General features: G+C 41.8%; 2 protein-coding genes across 3 annotated transcripts; one reads left to right on the top strand and one right to left on the bottom strand.

Annotated features, from left to right (window-relative positions):
• The first annotated feature begins 627 nt into the window (after nt 1-627).
• Nucleotides 628-4,746, top strand: fth1b (ferritin, heavy polypeptide 1b). Of its 2 annotated transcripts, none has more exons than XM_076733430.1 (5): nt 628-769; nt 1,930-2,033; nt 2,123-2,269; nt 2,502-2,627; nt 3,260-4,746. In XM_076733430.1, the coding sequence occupies exons 2-5, from the start codon at nt 1,932-1,934 to the stop codon at nt 3,416-3,418; spliced, it is 534 nt and encodes a 177-aa protein (XP_076589545.1). In that variant the 5' UTR covers nt 628-769; nt 1,930-1,931; the 3' UTR covers nt 3,419-4,746. The 2 variants fall into 2 exon arrangements, with proteins under 2 accessions (XP_076589545.1, XP_076589547.1); XM_076733432.1 differs by lacking the exon at nt 628-769 and adding an exon at nt 840-927.
• Nucleotides 4,740-10,687, bottom strand: best1 (bestrophin 1). Its single transcript, XM_076733429.1, has 10 exons — nt 10,610-10,687; nt 10,054-10,341; nt 8,603-8,697; nt 8,225-8,458; nt 7,904-8,058; nt 7,697-7,774; nt 7,230-7,382; nt 7,040-7,120; nt 6,798-6,949; nt 4,740-6,231 (listed from the first exon to the last, which is right to left on the bottom strand). The coding sequence occupies exons 2-10, from the start codon at nt 10,203-10,205 to the stop codon at nt 5,169-5,171; spliced, it is 2,163 nt and encodes a 720-aa protein (XP_076589544.1). The 5' UTR covers nt 10,206-10,341; nt 10,610-10,687; the 3' UTR covers nt 4,740-5,168.
• Nucleotides 10,688-17,656: the final 6,969 nt, after the last annotated feature.

The following is a 17,656-nucleotide window of genomic DNA, read 5'->3' as shown; positions in this document are numbered from 1 at the left end:
ATTGTCATTTCTAACAATAATGAAAAACAAATCCTCATTTTATTCTTTATGAAATATAAAAATGAAAATGTGAGGGGAAAAATTACGTGGTTACGTATTCTTTACAAACATCGGTGGTAGTAGCAGTATCATTTCTCATGTGTTAATAACTAACTACAGTACCTTACAATTTCTCATATTTCTCTGTTTAACATTTGTATTTGAAAGAAATAGTCCTTCCAGTCACAACAACGTGTCATCATTCAAGCAGACAATTAGACTTTCCATGAAAACAAGTGGAACCAATAACATTAATGATGATTCAGTCCCATTTAGCTGTATCAGCAAACCATGACAGTGGCCATTTATAATGCTGTTATTTATACGTGTGCTCTATCTCCTGCTGTGGCATGTCAAACTGTTTTAACATCATCACGTCACCCAGAAGTCTACTTAATATCTTGCTCTAAAAATAAATGGTCTTCTGTTTAAAGATATCAAATGGTCGTTTAAAAGCATGGTTGTGATGCGCGTTGATGGTAAATTTGGTAAAACTGTCACACGTCACTAATGAGCTGTATAATCATTACAATAAAGTACAGAAAAACAAGGCACCTGTGTACCTGGCGGAAGGTTAAATTTGTGACTACCCCTTTAACCGCCGATGACGTGACCTCATTCCTGTGCGGACGATGCGCATGTAACGTCGGTCAGTCAGCAAACTTTAACCTTTGGGAATTTAACGTAAATATCGGATCGATACACAGCAGCAAAGACATCGACAACCCAGGTACGTGTATAGAACTTTACATAACAAGCTTGCGTTTACTGCGCAGCCTCCTAGCTAGTTAGCGGTTAGCAATTAATCACCTGCAGTGTTGAAGTGCAGGATGGATTGATGGAGAGCTGTACACTCATGGTGCCTCGCAACCTTAACTTAGCTCTGTGGTACCGTAACTTTTTGTTAGCTAGCTAGTTAGCGACGCTGTGTATTAAAATAACATATTTGACTAAGTCAGTAATATCACTAATGAATGCTGCTTTCCCTGTAAATTTTATATTTTACCACCATGTTAGCAAGCCTTGTTACCATGTATCAGTTCACCTTGATGTATACGTTTATTTTCACATTCGTGTATGCTAACAGTAATTAAACTTTCTATCTTAATGACAATCACAATCATCTGGTGCCGCTTCGAGATATGTATTGAAACTCAGCTATGTTGTGTAATTAGCCTTGCCTTTGTAAAATATGTATTAGTAACCATAGTTGCAAAGCAAAGACAAAAGTCGATTTAGCTTGGTTTGCAGTAGTTTTGATGAACAACGTCTCACTTAAAAACACGTTTTTTCCAACGGTTATTGTGGGTTGAAGGTCAGTTCGGATCAATGTGAATGCAGTTACGCGCTAAAGGGGTCGATACTCCCAAATCAGTGTGATCCACAGACATGGAAGAGAGTTAGTGCAGGGGCAGTTAGTTTATTAGAAGGCACAGGGGAGTGTTTGCATGTAAACTAAATGGCTGAATGTAAATTATTTTCGGATTCATGTCATCTCCACTGTATCTGTATGTCTACACATGGATCTTTTTGGACAAAGGCTCTTGTGGAAATTCTTGCACTCAGGAGTTGCAGTGACTGACGTTGACATGTAGTGAGAAGACTAATGTGTCAGGTGATGTTGGCAGGGATGGTGTAGAGGTAAAAGTATCATCGGCTGGTGCCAGCGCTGGTCTAAAGTGCCTTCGCCTACAGTATGTCTCTATGTTGGTGGCCAGGCTCATGATAATGGGGGTGCATGATGTGACACAACTGCATCACCTGAATTCAAGCACTCATTTGGGTGTATTATTTGTAGGTCTTTTCTTGTTATACGTGTATGATGTGCCTACTTGATAATATATGCCTTACATGTGTTCACTCATTTGTTCATTGTTATGATTTATACAGAAATGAATTCACAGATCCGACAAAACTTCCACCAGGACTGTGAGGCTGCCATTAACAGACAGATAAACCTGGAGCTCTATGCCTCTTATGTATATCTCTCCATGGTAAGAAAATGCTTTGAAGCCAGCATCTTCTCTGCCCAATGCTCATCGCTCAGTGCTCACTACTCTTCTTTATTTGTGTTGGTTTTTAGGCATACTATTTTGATAGGGACGATAAATCCCTACCAAATTTTGCAAAGTTCTTTAAAGCACAGTCCAAAGAGGAGCGCGGGCATGCAGAGAAGCTGATGAGTCTGCAGAACAAGCGAGGAGGCAGAATTTTTCTGCAGGACATCAAGGTATGTGCAGATACTTTTTATACTCAGTTGACAAAATAATATGTTAACGGTGTAAAACAAAATTCCACTGCAGGGCTTTTAATGGCGCGAAGACCTGTTTTCTGTGTAGATTCACAAAGTAAATCATTTTGGGTGATGCCTTTTAAGTTTGTCAGTGATTCATCTGTTGTTTTTTTTATAATCAGTGGAACATCAGTGCTGATTTGTCCTAAGTTATTTATATCTCTTGTAGAAACCTGATAGAGATGAGTGGGGGAGCGGCCTGGAGGCTTTGGAGTGCTCCTTGCAGCTGGAGAGAAGTGTAAACCAATCTCTGCTGGACCTGCAGAAAATGGCGACTGAACACAATGATCCTCATGTAAGCAGCAGACTAAGGACCAATGAAGACAGCACTCCGCTGCATCTCTGTGACGGCTGCTGGACACAATCTGCTGCCATTCCAGCCTGCTTTAGAACGCTTGTCTTAGCTTTTAACTTGATGTTCATTTTTTAATGATGTATTTATTTGTTTCAGACTTTGTCTACATACATACACAGCATAAGTAGTTTTAAGTGGTAGTGAGTGAGACAGAGGAGGAAAACGAGTGAGGGAGGGAGGGGAATGGTCCAATTTAGCTGTCAAATTCACAATATACTGTAGTTCCTCTTTTTTGTTTCTGTTGTCAGGCAGCTGAACGAATGTGAAACTTGACCTCACCTCATAAATACTGTGTTGACCAGCAGGCTCCCTTTGTAGAAGCAACAAAAGGCTTCATATTCAAGTACAGCTAAAAGCACATTGGAAAAACAACGCTAAATTATATTTGAACATAGCTCCTGAGAAACCGACGCTTGCTTTTGAAATGTTTCCAGTAGACATTGAGATGGCGACAAAGCTGTGACTGAGCCGGATGCTGTTTACCTTTTTGGTGTTGGAACATACAGTTCCTGCCATTGGAGGACTCAGACGGTCTTACAAGAATGACACTTTTTTTTCCTTTTCATCCACAGATGTGTGACTTCATAGAGACACATTATTTGGATGAGCAGGTTAAATCTATCAAGCAGCTCGCTGACTGGATATCCAACTTGCGCCACATGGGAGCCCCTCAGAATGGCATGGCTGAGTACCTCTTTGACAAACACACCATGGCTGATGAGTGCAGTTAAACTACGCTGTGACACTGATGGTCATCCTGGTCACCGCTGCTTGCCAGTTCGCCTCTGTCCCAAACATATAGTGCATGTTATCCTGATGACACTACTTTATTTTTGTTTGTTAGCTGTCAATCAAGTGCAAAATTTGCAAAAGGCATAAATAGCTAAACTGTAATACTGCAGACCTCACTTCACATTACATTCCAGATTACAGGTGATCTAAGATGTTTCGTAGAAGCAAAGACTGAGCAAAACTTTAGTTCAGTCATTTTACACTTTGATATTTTACTGATCGTTTCAGTGTTTTTTGTGTTTCCAGTATGGTGGCTACACTAAAATTTAATGTCTGAGTTGAAATTTGAAGTAGTGTTTTTTTGTTTTTTTTTTCCCCCAAACATTTGCGTCTCTTTGTGCAATAAGTGTATTGAACCTAGCCTGGGAAGTAGAGGAATCTGAGAACTCATGTCCATTCTGGTCCAGTCACAGCCATTTATTTAGAATAGGTAATATATGATACCAAACAACCAAGATGACTGTGAGAGGTAGGTCGGGCATCAGATAGGCAGCATGGAAAAAATAAAGCCATAATATTTGCACTTTTAAGTGTGTTTTATGATGATCTGTGAGGTAAAATTACTGCTTTTGTCAATGGAGTCTGGTAGCTTTCAAGTGAGCAACATAACTGCAGCTTCTGGTTAAACAGAAAGGATCTGTCTCTATCTCTGTAGGGATCCTGTCCTTAATGGTTTCTGACAGTAACAATCTTTATTGTTGGCCTGAAGATGGACTATGCTGCTGGTATATTTAAATGCTTTTATAGTAGAAAATGCAATACCATTCTGATATTCCCGTATTGTTTTTGTACCCTATTGATTGTGTTACTGAGGATATTAAAGTGACAAGGGTCCTTAGATCTGAATTGAGGCTGAACCTCCTTTTAATATCTTGTAAGTCAAATAAGTTTGTGAATTGTATTAATCTGAAAAAACAAAAAACAATTTACTGTGGTCAAAATTCTGTCACACTTAACCCTCTATACATTTTCTTTTAAATGCATCAGCTTTGAGTTGCACGCCTCATGCATTCATGGGTTAACTGCATATCGTGACTGTGCAACGCTGACTGTGCAACGCTGACTGAAATTAAAATTAAATGTTCTCTGAACACACTGATGTGGGTAAGCAGGTGAAAATGTTTCCTCAGCGGTTTCTTCAGGTTACAAATTGTGTTTCTCTGCGGTTGCTTTATATAACATGGCTTGAATATTTGTAGTTGTGAATTTAAGCTGAAATGTACATACAGTTTCCTTGAATAGTGAAATAAAATAGTAATAATTTCAAGTTTTGTTTTTTTTTTTTATTTAAAAAACTGACAGAATGACAAAAGAAACATAGTACACTATACTTAATATTTATTAAGGAGTGCATGATGGGAACAAAGCTAAGACTAGTTTGTTTTGGAATATACACATTTTGGCTTGTCGCTGAGTTTCAGAGGAAACTGGAAAGTATTATTTGTCCTTCACATGTTGACGGTTAAATCTCATAAGGTGCTTGTTGCATTATAAGTAGGTTAATTGTTCTATAAAAGCTCATGAGGAAGTGAAGATTAACTCAGTGTTTGCAACAAATACTTTTCAGTTGTGTGTCGGGTTCCTGGATGATTGTAGTGTATTTCAGAGGGAACACAGAGCAGTGCCTGTTTGTGTGAAACATTTGATATGTGTCATGTGATACAAAACAGTCTGTCACACCTTCTTTTCTTAGTCCTGCTCCCTCCCTCCTGCCGCCTTGTTCACCCCACTGTCCACCAAAACACCCAGCAGGTCCCCTTCAGCCAATGAGATCCCTGAATCATTGGGTGAGTTTTGCTGATTGGTGTCTGGCTGTGATGACGCTGAAGTGGAGACTGTGTTCATGGTATTGCTCAGCCCGCCGTTGGCGCCCCCGTTGCTTGTCCTCATGTTGGCGCTGAAGTTCCCTTGGTTACTAAAATTACTGTGACTTGTACCATTGCAGAGACTTCCTGCTGTGCCAGCGCTGTTGGTGCTTGTTGCATTAATGCTGCTAGAGCTGCTGTTGGGATTACTGGGATTTGCTGCCGCTGTGCGAGAGGGAGGAGTGAACGAGAACACCCTTTCTCCTCCGCTTCCTGCTGTCCGAGCACTTGGGGGTCCCGGCTGGCTCTCAGCTGAGGGGAGGGTGTCTAGAGTTAGCCGGGGAGGAGGGCGGCGGGACAGCAGGCCATGTCCAGGTCTGAGTTTAGATATTGGGCAGAGTTCAGGTGGAGGGTCGGGGAAGGAGAATGTAGGGGCACTCAGGGCGTCGCTATCCTCACTCAGCCAGGGGAATGCAGAGGATGGCGGTGGGGGGACATGGTTGGGGGTGTCGGGAGGCAGCAACTGTGAGCCCACCATCGGAGGAGCGAGGGAGCTGCAGCTGCGGTCCCACTCGTTCTGAGTTCGCCGGGCAGGTCGAGGGCGGGGCATCGCAGGGGGCACACAGTGGATGGGTGTTTGTGGGCAGCTGTAGAAACCTGGTCTCTCATATAGGGGCATGGTGGAGAAGGCGTAGTCTGGATCTCGGTCTTGGCGGGCATGACTTGGAGTTGGTGGTGTCTCTGGGTGCAGGTACAGAGGGAAGCGGCTTAGTGGAGCACCAGGGCGGCGGCGCAGCAGAGAGACCCGGGAGGAGCGAGGAAAGTTGGGTGACTGGACACCGAGAAGACGACCCAGCCCTCCTATCAGCGGGGTGGAGTAGTTGGCTTCCTCGTGTTCTTTGATTTGCTCCAGATTGGACTGAAACTCCATCTCCTCCTTAGGAACACTAGATTAAACAGATGGTTAAGTGATGGTGAACTAGAGTATTTAGGCACAGACAGCAAAGGTTTGCACACTGTGAGACTCCAAATAAATAGTTTTTTTCTCTGCTAGAAACGGACAACGTTTCGATCTATAGGATCTTCCTCAGGCAAGTGTCAAAGAGAAAACAGACATTTCTTGTCGAGGCAGTAATCAAGTCAAATCACTGCTCGTCAGTTAACAGCAAGGATAAACATGAACAAGCTGCCAGAATGGCCCATAGGCTAATCACAATATATTTCCAATATAAGCAAGGCCACATGGGCACTTGATCACATAGGTAATTTGGTATTGCATGTAAGGACATCGATTGCTTTGAGCTGTTTACCAGAATGTGTGAGACTAAAAATCGAAATGTTGCCTGTCTCTTAAAGAGAAGTAAACCATTTGTTTGACAGTGTGCAGACCTTTATTCTTTGTGTCTGCAGTATTTTTTTTATCTTGCACCTGAATATTTTTGCCTGCATGGGCACACTTAGTCTCCTGTAGTATTTAAAAATTGTCTGACACAAAATAGAAGCATTACTGCACCTGATATCCAGGGCTGAGCCCATGAAGGAGGGTTTGCGGTGCTCAGCACTGGCAGCGGTGTAGGGAGGCTGAGGTTCAGACTCATTCCAGTACATGTCCCTCTCAACCACCGGCAGGCTGTCGTACATCTCATCCACAGACAACAAGGACACCTGGGAGACAGAAACCACAGCAAGTAGAACAAGACAGCCTCAGTCTGTAGCTAAAGGAAAACTGGCAAACAGTTTGGTTTCAGTCCAAACCTGTAAATTGCGATCAACGAGCCAGTTGGTTTCAAAGTCGTCATCATCTTCACCAAAAGGATTTATGAGCTGTTCAGCCACCTGAGACCATGAACAGGAAAGACCACCACAGCACAGTTCAGAGAGGGACAAATGAATAAGAACATGAACAGCAGCATCAGTGTGACTAAAACGAATCCTCGTTCATCACCTTCAGCCAACCAACATAGAAGAAGAACTGCAGCAGGGTGAAAACAGGCAGATAGAAGTCCACATCGTGACCAGGGTACCCCTGAGCTGGATCCAAGAACTGACGACCAATCAGACAAGCCAGGAAGAAGCTGTAGACCGCCACTGTCACCACCTACATCACACCTGACATCAGTCAAGTCTGGAAGTGTTTCAAACTACCTCTGAGAGAAAACTCCCCCCTGAAGTGGTAAGTCGCTTACTAAATCAAATTACTAACTTTGATCAAATTGAGTGAATCGTTTCATGAACATGATTGTTTTAACACAAAATCACATTTTTTATCGACTACAAGTAGTCTAATATTGGCTCAGCGTCACTGTCATTAGCAGTGTTTCCTACATGTAATCAACGCACATTTATAATTAATGAAAACTAAGTCCATTTCTTGTACCATCGAGGCAGTTACACACAGCATTTCAACAAAACCTGAGTATAGACAAGAGGCAGGCTGATCCAGTCATAACCGTACAGCTTCATACACTTGGCCCGTAAACTATTCAATTCCTGAACAGAGGAAAAAAAAGAAAGGACAGGCAAAGCCATTGAAAAACAGCGTTTCAGATCTAAAATTGGCACAAAGTGAAGATGTTCAGGCTTGTTTGGCATGCAAACAGATAACACATGAAGACCTACGGTGAGAATGGCTGTGAGCGCCACGTCGTTATTGATGCGACCCTCAGTCCGAGCCCTCAGAGCCAGGCTGACGAACCACATGCAGGGGACCCAGAACTTGTTGTGAGGAGAGGGCAAATCCTCCAGGTGCCTCAGCTCCTCGGACGTCATCAAACCTGAGAGGCGCAAACACAGCATGGGAATGAAAGCAGTGAAGATGTTTGAGTCTGGACCTTGTCCAAAACCACCACTTCACACAGTTTCTTCTGGACTTTTCATACATGCAAACAGAGCCAGCAGCTTTGTGCTGGACGTGATGAGGCTGGCAGCACCACATCGTACCTGCCTGCACCAGATGCCCCATGGTGGGAAACCTCTTGTAGACAGCAGTGCTGACAGAGCGGTAGATGAGCACACCGGAAAGGTTGGCGTATCGCATCAGGGTTCGTCGGGTCAGCCTGGAGGCCTCGTCAGCTCCGCGAACATGACCACCTACTAATGCTGCCAAGCGGTCCGGCCAGGGGACGTTCTCAAACTGGCCCCACCAACGGGACACAACCAAGGTGACATAGAAGCCTGGCAAAACAAATACAAGTAAAGAATTACATACCAACCTCTTGTGATGGTTTCCAGGTCTTAGACTGACATTTAGATTTATGCACACCTATGGCCCATGTTTGGATTAGCCTTGAAATGTAAAAATTAGTATCCTCAACTCACCCAGAACAAATGACACAGGGATGAGCTCTGCGTAGCGGTCACAGTATATCACCAGCTTCTCAAACAGCCTCTTCTGGTCATCATTTAACACAAACCTGGTGCAGGAAACATCCATTGAGTCTATTACAGCTAAAACAAAGGCAGTGATGAGAATGTGCACCACACTTTCTGATCTAGCACAACTTTTGTTTTAGATTAGCAGCATGTTGCTCCCACATGACAAAAAATATTTGCTCAGTTCCTTTTCACGTAAATACATTTTTTATGCTATTATCACATTTTGCTTGTATTACAACACACGTAATTTTTCAGTCTGTACATGAAACTTTTCTTATTACACAAATTCAACGTGTCTCTTTAAAACAAAATTTATTACTATAACAACTCACAACTTATCAACATGAGTGATTTCCTTGTTATAACAAAACATAAGCAGATATTTACTTGTGACAGCAATATGTCGCTGTAAGAAGGTACACTAAACCTGTGGTTCACAAACTTTTTCATGACCACTAAATAGACACGAAACCATTTAGTAACCTCTTTTTCAAAATTTTTTTGTCCAGTACGAAGCCACTTAAAGGAAATTTTACTTCACCATATGGATTGATAACAGCAATTAGTGTATTAAATGGTGACGTTGTCCTGTTACCACACAGATATGTTTATGTATTTTACCGGCAAAATTTCTTAAAGGGCCAGCGTGTGGGATTTAGAGCCATCTAGTGGTGAGGTTGGAGTTTGCAACCAGCTGACTACCCCTCCCCTCACTGCTCCCTTGCCAAGCATGTAGGAGAAACTATGGCAGCCACAAAAAAAAAAAAACGCAAAAAGCACTCTCAAGAGCCAGTGTTTGGTTTGCCCTTGGCTACTGCGGGACATAGTGATGCGACATGGCAGACTCTGTGGAAGAGGACCCGCTCTCTCTGTAGATCAGAAGAGCTCATTCTAAGGTAAGGAAAACACAATAGTTCTTAATTTCAGGTGGTTATGCACTTATCAAGACATAATGATTGTATTAAATTTCAGCACATTCTGCCAATAGATCCCCCTAAATTTTACACCCTGGTCCTTTAAACTTACAATCCCAAAGATATGGATCCTCCTAAAAGACCTCCGGTGGCCCCCAGTTCAAGCTCTAAAACTTTGTTGCGTGAACACATGCTATTACATAATGTCACTTTTAGAGCTCATAAATCAGTCAGGACTAATGTCAGCTGAAAACTGGCGACCAAAGATACCATCACAGTATCAACACATATGTCCGCTGAATTCCATGTAGCTCTGTGATAATTCTTCAGTAACTAATAACAATGTTACAAAAATAAATAAAGTCACAATCAGACTTTTACAGCTCTGAATTATCTGTATGAGCCTCAAAATCCAGCAAGGGTCAGGCCAAAGGCATGAACAATGACTAATGGAGTTCAGTGTTTTCTCAAAGAGTGTACCTATAAACAATACTGAAGAAGTAGTAGAGAAGAGTGAAGATGATGAGCTCTCTGTAGAGCAGTTTATAGATGCTGCCCTTCCATCGCAGAAGCAGGTTGAAGAAGGTCCCCAGACCTGCATCAGCAACCCTGCGAGAGTACGTTACTGTCATTGCTGCTGCTTGCTGGCCAACTTGTTGGTCGACTGTGGCGTGACATGAAGGAAACCAGTGTGATGTTCTCTGGGGTTCGTCTGAGCTCAGCGTCAGCGACCAGCCTGTATCTCATAAGGCCAATTTGGTCTCATTTCTGAAATGATGGAGCAAAATGAAACAGCAGGGATAATCATTTCACACATAAAGATACAAAGTAGTTTTCATAATCCCATACGAAACAGATTTTCCATTTTCTACACACTTTAAAAATCAATAATTGTCCTCATTTTATAGATCTGAAAAACACCACTACACCTGAAGAGATGTTTGCAGGGCTACAACAGATAAATACAATATGCAAGAGTCCCAAAAGGTCAGTTTTACCAATTCAAACACGAGGCTGTGAAGCTGTGGTTACTTACCACACAATGTGAAAAAGTCTGGCCATCGTACTCGCTGTGGCTCGAGATGTGTGGCGGCAGCGTCTGTGGAGAATGTTGTGGAAAGGGAAGCAGGAAAGAAAAGGAGAGCAAGGGAGTCCTACACCTCCGGTCACTTGATGTGTTAATCTGTTTCAGCAACAAAGCTGCATTGTGAGGCCGGGTCCTGTTAATCTGAAGCACCCACACTGCCACAAACAGGCTGGTTAAAGGCATGAGCGCTGAGTCGTTGTGTTCAGATTTTGGAATTATGACCAATTTCAGCAGCCTGCCTCACCTTTTCTTCAAAGCTCAACTCATTTCTCTCCTTTTTGCTCAACCACAAACACACACCTCTGAACACATTCTCATTTCTTGATTTCAGTGAACTTCTTGAGGGAGAATCAATTATTTTACGTTTGAAGCATCAGTTAGTGTTGGGCCAGGGAACACTCTTGATCAGGTGAGGCTGTGTGTGTCGCCCCCTCTGCTGGAAGAAATGTGCACAGCTGGGCTCTCACTGGCCAGGAGGTGTTAGTGATTAACCCTTCCTGTCTAACCAGGAGACCAACAGCAGGGCGAAGTGCAGACTGAGTTCAACCTGCTGAACTCTCAATCTTGAGATTATCAAAGCACAATTTAAGCAGTTTTCACTGATTTTTTTTTTGATGCACTGGCAACAACCGGGGATCAGTTTGAACGCTTTTGTGAGTATATTCTGAATTTTCTTGTCCATATGTCATCCAGGGTGAATGTAGGTATTTCATGTGTGTGATAGGGTTTGTTAACTAAGGTTGAAGTTGTGTTTGCACTGGATATCTCAAAGAAACAAATTCCTTTTGCATGACAGCCTGCAAAGAAAAGAGCCTGACTTCCTCCAGCTCTGCAGTATTCAGAGAGGGAAGAGGTGTGTAAGTTACAGTTTAAACACTGTAGAGGTCAAAGCTCGTCTACTGACCACTGCAAGACTTTGAGGGAACCCCTATGAGCTATTAATTTGCAGTATGCAACTCTGTCTTTTCTGAATTTTAGGTGCTTGACACCCCCACACATCAGGATCATTATATGCCAACGAAAAGCATTTAACACAGTGGATGTAACTTGAGTGGAGCTACCTAGTCGTTCCTGATGAGTCTCTGCACTGCCTGAGAGGGACATGGATGCTTTTGAGGGAATTCACAGCGTCCGGATTTCCTCTTCTCCGCCGTCTTCAACAACAGCTAGCCCCGGATATGAAGTCCTCAAGGCGGGGAAGTCTGGGATAGCAGTATATTCCTCGACAGTCTTTTTCAGCACACCTGATGTCCTGGGAGCCAGACACAAGTCCAGCACGGAAACTGAGGAGGAAGGCTGTGTTGTTGGACAGTAAGTGTCAAAACCTTAAGCACTGGGCAGAGAAAGATGAGTTTGATCTCACCTGTGTGGAGTAAACGTGAAGGTGTTTCCCAAAGTTTAGTGTTCATTTCATAGTGATCATTTCACTTAACACAATGGTTTCTGTCACAGTTTCCACCCACTGAAGAGATGAACGTTCCCTTTAGGACTGCTGATGTTTTCCCCTGTGTAGTTTGGTTTATCTGAAGTGGGGTTGTATGAGGTACTTATCAATAGTCGGTGTATTACCTACAACAGGTGGTGGTCAGCATGCCCCCAGTTTGGTGGAGCAGCAGCAGTACTGGTGTAGGAAGCTAAGCAATGTAATGCTGTGGATGAGGGCAGCAGCATGACACATTTTAGTCACATAAAAAAAAAATCAATATGACCTTTAAGAGTACACTTTATTTGGAATGTTTTCACTGCTTTACCTTGCCATCAAACAGCCCTCTCTGATGGGAAACTGAAGCCATTAAATTGCTCTCTGCAAAGTCACCAGACTCCTTTGACAAAAACAGTAATTTTACCTTTTAGAAGGCAGTAGTTGCTGGTCTACCGCTGCCTCAATTGGCTAGTTTGTTTGTGCTATTGTGTTACTTTGGTGAATTGGAACTAACCCTTTAAAACACCAGAGTCACACAATAACACAAACAAACAAAGTGGTCGAGGCAGCGGTAGACCAGCAACTCCTGTGTTCTGCAAGGTAAAATTATTGTTTTTGTCAAAGGAATCTGGTGGCTTTGGAGAGGGCATAGATGGATATATTGGTGGAAAGGGGTGTACAATGGCAAGATTAAGTGGAGAAAATTTAAAGGCACATTTAAAGTGAGGGTTCTCAAAACTTGGGGCCGGTTGACCACCATCTACTGCAGACAATACACTGACTATTGATAGGTACAATGTACAACCCTATTTCAAAAAACACAAACTATCCCTTTAAGGTAGCAGCTAGGTGGGCAAGTCTGTGACCTCATATGTAAACTCGGAAACAATAGTCTATATTTAGCCACAAGTCGCAGGATATCATGTAAGGCATGTTTTGCATGTAAAGTCTTATTCCGCAAAGTGTAGTTAAGAGAGGAACCTTGTGTGGCACCGGCGACATATTCACAGACAAGAGCACATTCAGGCATGTTTTCAGTCTATGAGCCAACTGCAGGGTCAGACCAGGACTTGTTTTGCTTTTAATTTTTGCCTTTAGTAGAGAGTACAGCAGAGAGCTGACAGGAAATGAGGGAATAGAAAGAGATGAGAGGAGATATGCAACAAAGATCTGTTCCAAGAGCGCCCACTGATTTGCTTTTTTATGGTGAATTTTTAAGGTGTGTAAAGTGTATCTGCAGAATGAGCAGGGGGAGGAATTACTGACGAGAGTTTGTACTGATGCACTTTGTGTGATTAGTGGACACAGACTGATATTGATGACATGATACTGATATCAATATTCAATGGTTAAAAAAAATCTAATAATGGTATGTTTCCCCAGAACATTTATCACCTGAAATGATTGGAGCCCGAAGGTTGGTCCTGCTTTATTTCAACACTTGTCTTGAAGATATGTCTTTCTGCAGAATTCAGTTTTAAGGCTTTAATTATTTTAGTAATGTGCTTCCATGTTGCACATTCCTAAATGAATGTGTTAAATCAAATTACCACAGAGGAAACCTGAGACCAGGTATTCTAGAGGAAAGTAGAAAGTACACTGTATACACTGCACAGAGAATGGGAGACATGGGGGCTTAACAGGGACCCTCAAGTGCTGCACTGAACTACAGCTTTGAGGCACTTTATGCACAACTTTATATTTATATAGGCAAGTATTGTAAAATTTTTCACTCCACTATATGCATTTGATGGCTTTAGTTACTAGTTACTTTGCACATTTTGATTAACCCTTAAAAGATCCTTAAAAAAAATAACGCATTTTATCCTAAGGGCAAAAAACTGCCCCCTTCCCAAAAACTGCTGTAAAAATATTATATATTCATAATTTTTTCCACTTTAAATGGTTAAATCTTTTAAAACTAGTTCAGCCTGAAATATACATATCAAATATTAATTATATTTTGGGGATTTTAACCCTTTAAATGCCAGTATGTTTACATATTTCCACTGTTTTTTTATCGAAAAAAACAACAAAACTAAAATAATTTCCATAAAATACATTTCAAGGAGTATTTGATTACTATTATTATTAGGCCCTGAGATGGGTCAATGATTGGCAGTAACATTGATTTTGATGCATTGTTATTTTTTTTGCAGTGTCAGATTTAAAGAAACACTCACACATTTTATCCTAAGGGCAAAAAACTGCCCCCTTCCCAAAAACTGCTGTAAAAATATTATATATTCATATTTTTTTCCACTTTAAACGATTCAGTCTTTTAAAACTACTTCAGCCTGAAATATTCATATCAAATATTAATTATATTTTGGGGATTTTAACCCTTTAAATGCCAGTATGTTTACATATTTCCACTGTTTTGTTATTGGAAAAAAACAACAAAACTAAAATAATTTCCATAAAATACATTTCAAGGAGTATTTGATTACTATTATTATTAGGCCCTGAGATGGGTCAATGATTGGCAGCAACATTGATTTTGATGCATTGTTATTTTTTTTGCAGTGTCAGATTTAAAGAAACACTCACACATTTTATCCTAAGGGCAAAAAACTGCCCCCTTCCCAAAAACTGCTGTAAAAATATTACATATTCATATTTTTTTCCACTTTAAACGATTCAGTCTTTTAAAACTACTTCAGCCTGAAATATTCATATCAAATATTAATTATATTTTGGGGATTTTAACCCTTTAAATGCCAGTATGTTTACATATTTCCACTGTTTTGTTATTGAAAAAAACAACAAAACAAAAATAATTTCCATAAAATACATTTCAAGGAGTATTTGATTACTATTATTATTAGGCCCTGAGATGGGTCAATGATTGGCAGCAACATTGATTTTGATGCATTGTTATTTTTTTTGCAGTGTCAGATTTAAAGAAACACTCACACATTTTATCCTAAGGGCAAAAAACTGCCCCCTTCCCAAAAACTGCTGTAAAAATATTATATATTCATATTTTTTTCCACTTAAAACGATTCAGTCTCTTAAAACTACTTCAGCCTGAAATATACATATCAAATATTAATTATATTTTGGGGATTTTAACCCTTTAAATGCCAGTATGTTTACACATTTCCATTGTTTTTTTTATCGAAAAAAAACAACAAAACTAAAATAATTTTCAATAAAATACATTTCAAGGAGTATTTGATTACTATTATTATTAGGCCCTGAGATGGGTCAATGATTGGCAGCAACATTGATTTTGATGCATTGTTATTTTTTTTGCAGTGTCAGATTTAAAGAAACACTCACGCATTTTATCCTAAGGGCAAAAAACTGTCCCCTTCCCAAAAACTGCTGTAAAAATATTATATATTCATATTTTTTTCCACTTTAAATGGTTAAATCTTTTAAAACTAGTTCAGCCTGAAATATACATATCAAATATTAATTAGGTTTGAACCAGAAAAAAATTTATTTGAGAAAGATGAACATTGAATAATGAACACCGAAAGACAAACATTGAATGATAAACACTGAAAGATGAACATTGATGATAAACACTGGAAGATGAACATTGATGATAAACACTGAAAGATGAACATTGAATGATAAACATTGAAAGAGAAATGTGGAACATTTAGATATGTGGTTGGGGATGGGGAGTGGCTGAGATGGGGAGAGGGCAAGTGAGAGAGAGAGGGTGAGAGAGAGACAGAGAAGGAGAGAGCATATTTGTCTGGGTGTGAGAGTCCAGCTCAGGTGGAGCAGAGGCTGCAGATGGACAGAGTGTGGTCCTTGCAGATGAACTTGCCACATTTGCAGCAGGTGCTGCCAACTCTTCTTTTTCTGTCCTTGCAAAAGCCACACTGCCTCCTGCCCTTAGATTTGTTCATGAGAGAGGGGCCTGCAGCAGCACTCTGCAGATCTGCAACGATTCCTGCAGCGGCTGATGAGCGGGGAAGGCGCCCTCGCCTCTTGATGTGTGGGGTCACCAGCATTTCTCCCACCTCTTCAATGAAGAGCCTCCTCCTGTGTGGCTTCTGCTGCTGCCAGGATGGTTGGATTGATGTCCACAGGACATAGACATTGTAATGTGAGATGTCAACCAGGTTGTGGAAGAGGGCCAGTGGCCACCGATTTGTTCTCCTCCTGCAGGAGTAGGTGCCAACAACCTAACAAAAAAAACCCCAAAACATAAAACAAGACAATATGAGTAAATGATCCAAGTATTTTTTCTCATGATACACATATTATTTATTCTATATGAAAATGCTCACTTGAAAAAAAAAAAACTACATATATTTTAGACAAGATCAATAACAATATAATTACAATTATACAGTAACAATAAATAAATGTGTGCATAACTGATGCTTAACGGTTCCTACCTTATCAAGGTTGTCGACACTTCCTTTGCATCTGTTGTAATCTTTGATTATGATGGGCTTTCTCTTCGTTTCATCGCTTATGTCGGGACTGTGGTGTTTCGTGCTGAGGAGCAGCACATTCCTGCCCTTTCGAGGGATGTAAGAGACCAGTGTGTGGATCTTTGTAAAAGCAAAGGTGGAGGAGAAGACCGCTCTTGCTCTTGTCTGGAGCAAATGGGGGGGGAGTTCAGGCTTGTTTCGTCGAATTGTGCCAACCAGAGCCAGTTTCCTCCTGTGCAGCTCCTCTGTCAGTGTGAAGGACGTGAAAAAATTATCACATGTGATGATGTGTCCCTGGAGCCCCTCTGTCATCTCCAGGACCACCCTCATTCCCTGGTTGACTTCAGCAGGACTGCCAGCTGCTTTGCCTGTGTACACCTGCAGTCTCCAGGCATAGGATGTTTTTACATCACAGGTCACCCAAACCTTTATGCCATATTTGGCTGGCTTTTTCGGCAAGTACTGCCTGAAGCTGCACCTGCCTCTGAATGGGACAAGCTGTTCATCCACGCAGATGTCTCTGTCTGGGCTGAACAACATCGGCAGGCGATGCGTCCACATTTCCCAGACTTTGCGGAAGGCAGCCAGCTTGTCATCACGGCGTCGTGGTCGGGATAGCTTGTCGTCGAACCGCAGTGTTCGGCTGATCTCGTGGAACCTCTTGTGGGACATCGTGGCCCGGAAAATGCTCCTCCCTGATTTTTCACTCCAGAGGCTGAGGGTTGATTCATTTTTTGACCGGTAAACACCGGCCAAGATGAGCAGCCCCACATAAGCCTGCAGCTCCTCTGTGTCCACATCTCGCCAGTTTGCGATTGAGCGCCTCCCATGCAGATTTGTTGTAGACACAATGTGCTGCATGATTTCATTTGTTAGCAGCAGTGCAAAGCAGGACGCCGGGTCAGTGATTCGGGCAGCGGCATAATGTGTCAGTCCTGGGACCATACCTGTAGCTGCTGGGACGTAGCGGCAAGTTTCAGAGTTTGTGGGAGACCAAATAATTTTCCCATTCTTTGAGGTCCATCCCGCTGCTGCCTCATCTATCTCCCCTCCGCTCTCATCTTCGGATGAGTCTTCAGATGAGTTGGACTCCAGCTGGTCAGTTTCAACCTCTGAGGCCTCCTCTGTGTCAGCCTCGGAGTCTTCAGAGGCGGATGAGGAGCCGTCCTC

Source organism: Chaetodon auriga, chromosome 6 (genome assembly GCF_051107435.1).
Source record: "Chaetodon auriga isolate fChaAug3 chromosome 6, fChaAug3.hap1, whole genome shotgun sequence".
Taxonomy (NCBI): domain Eukaryota; kingdom Metazoa; phylum Chordata; class Actinopteri; order Chaetodontiformes; family Chaetodontidae; genus Chaetodon; species Chaetodon auriga.
This window is presented reverse-complemented; position numbering and strand designations above follow the sequence as displayed.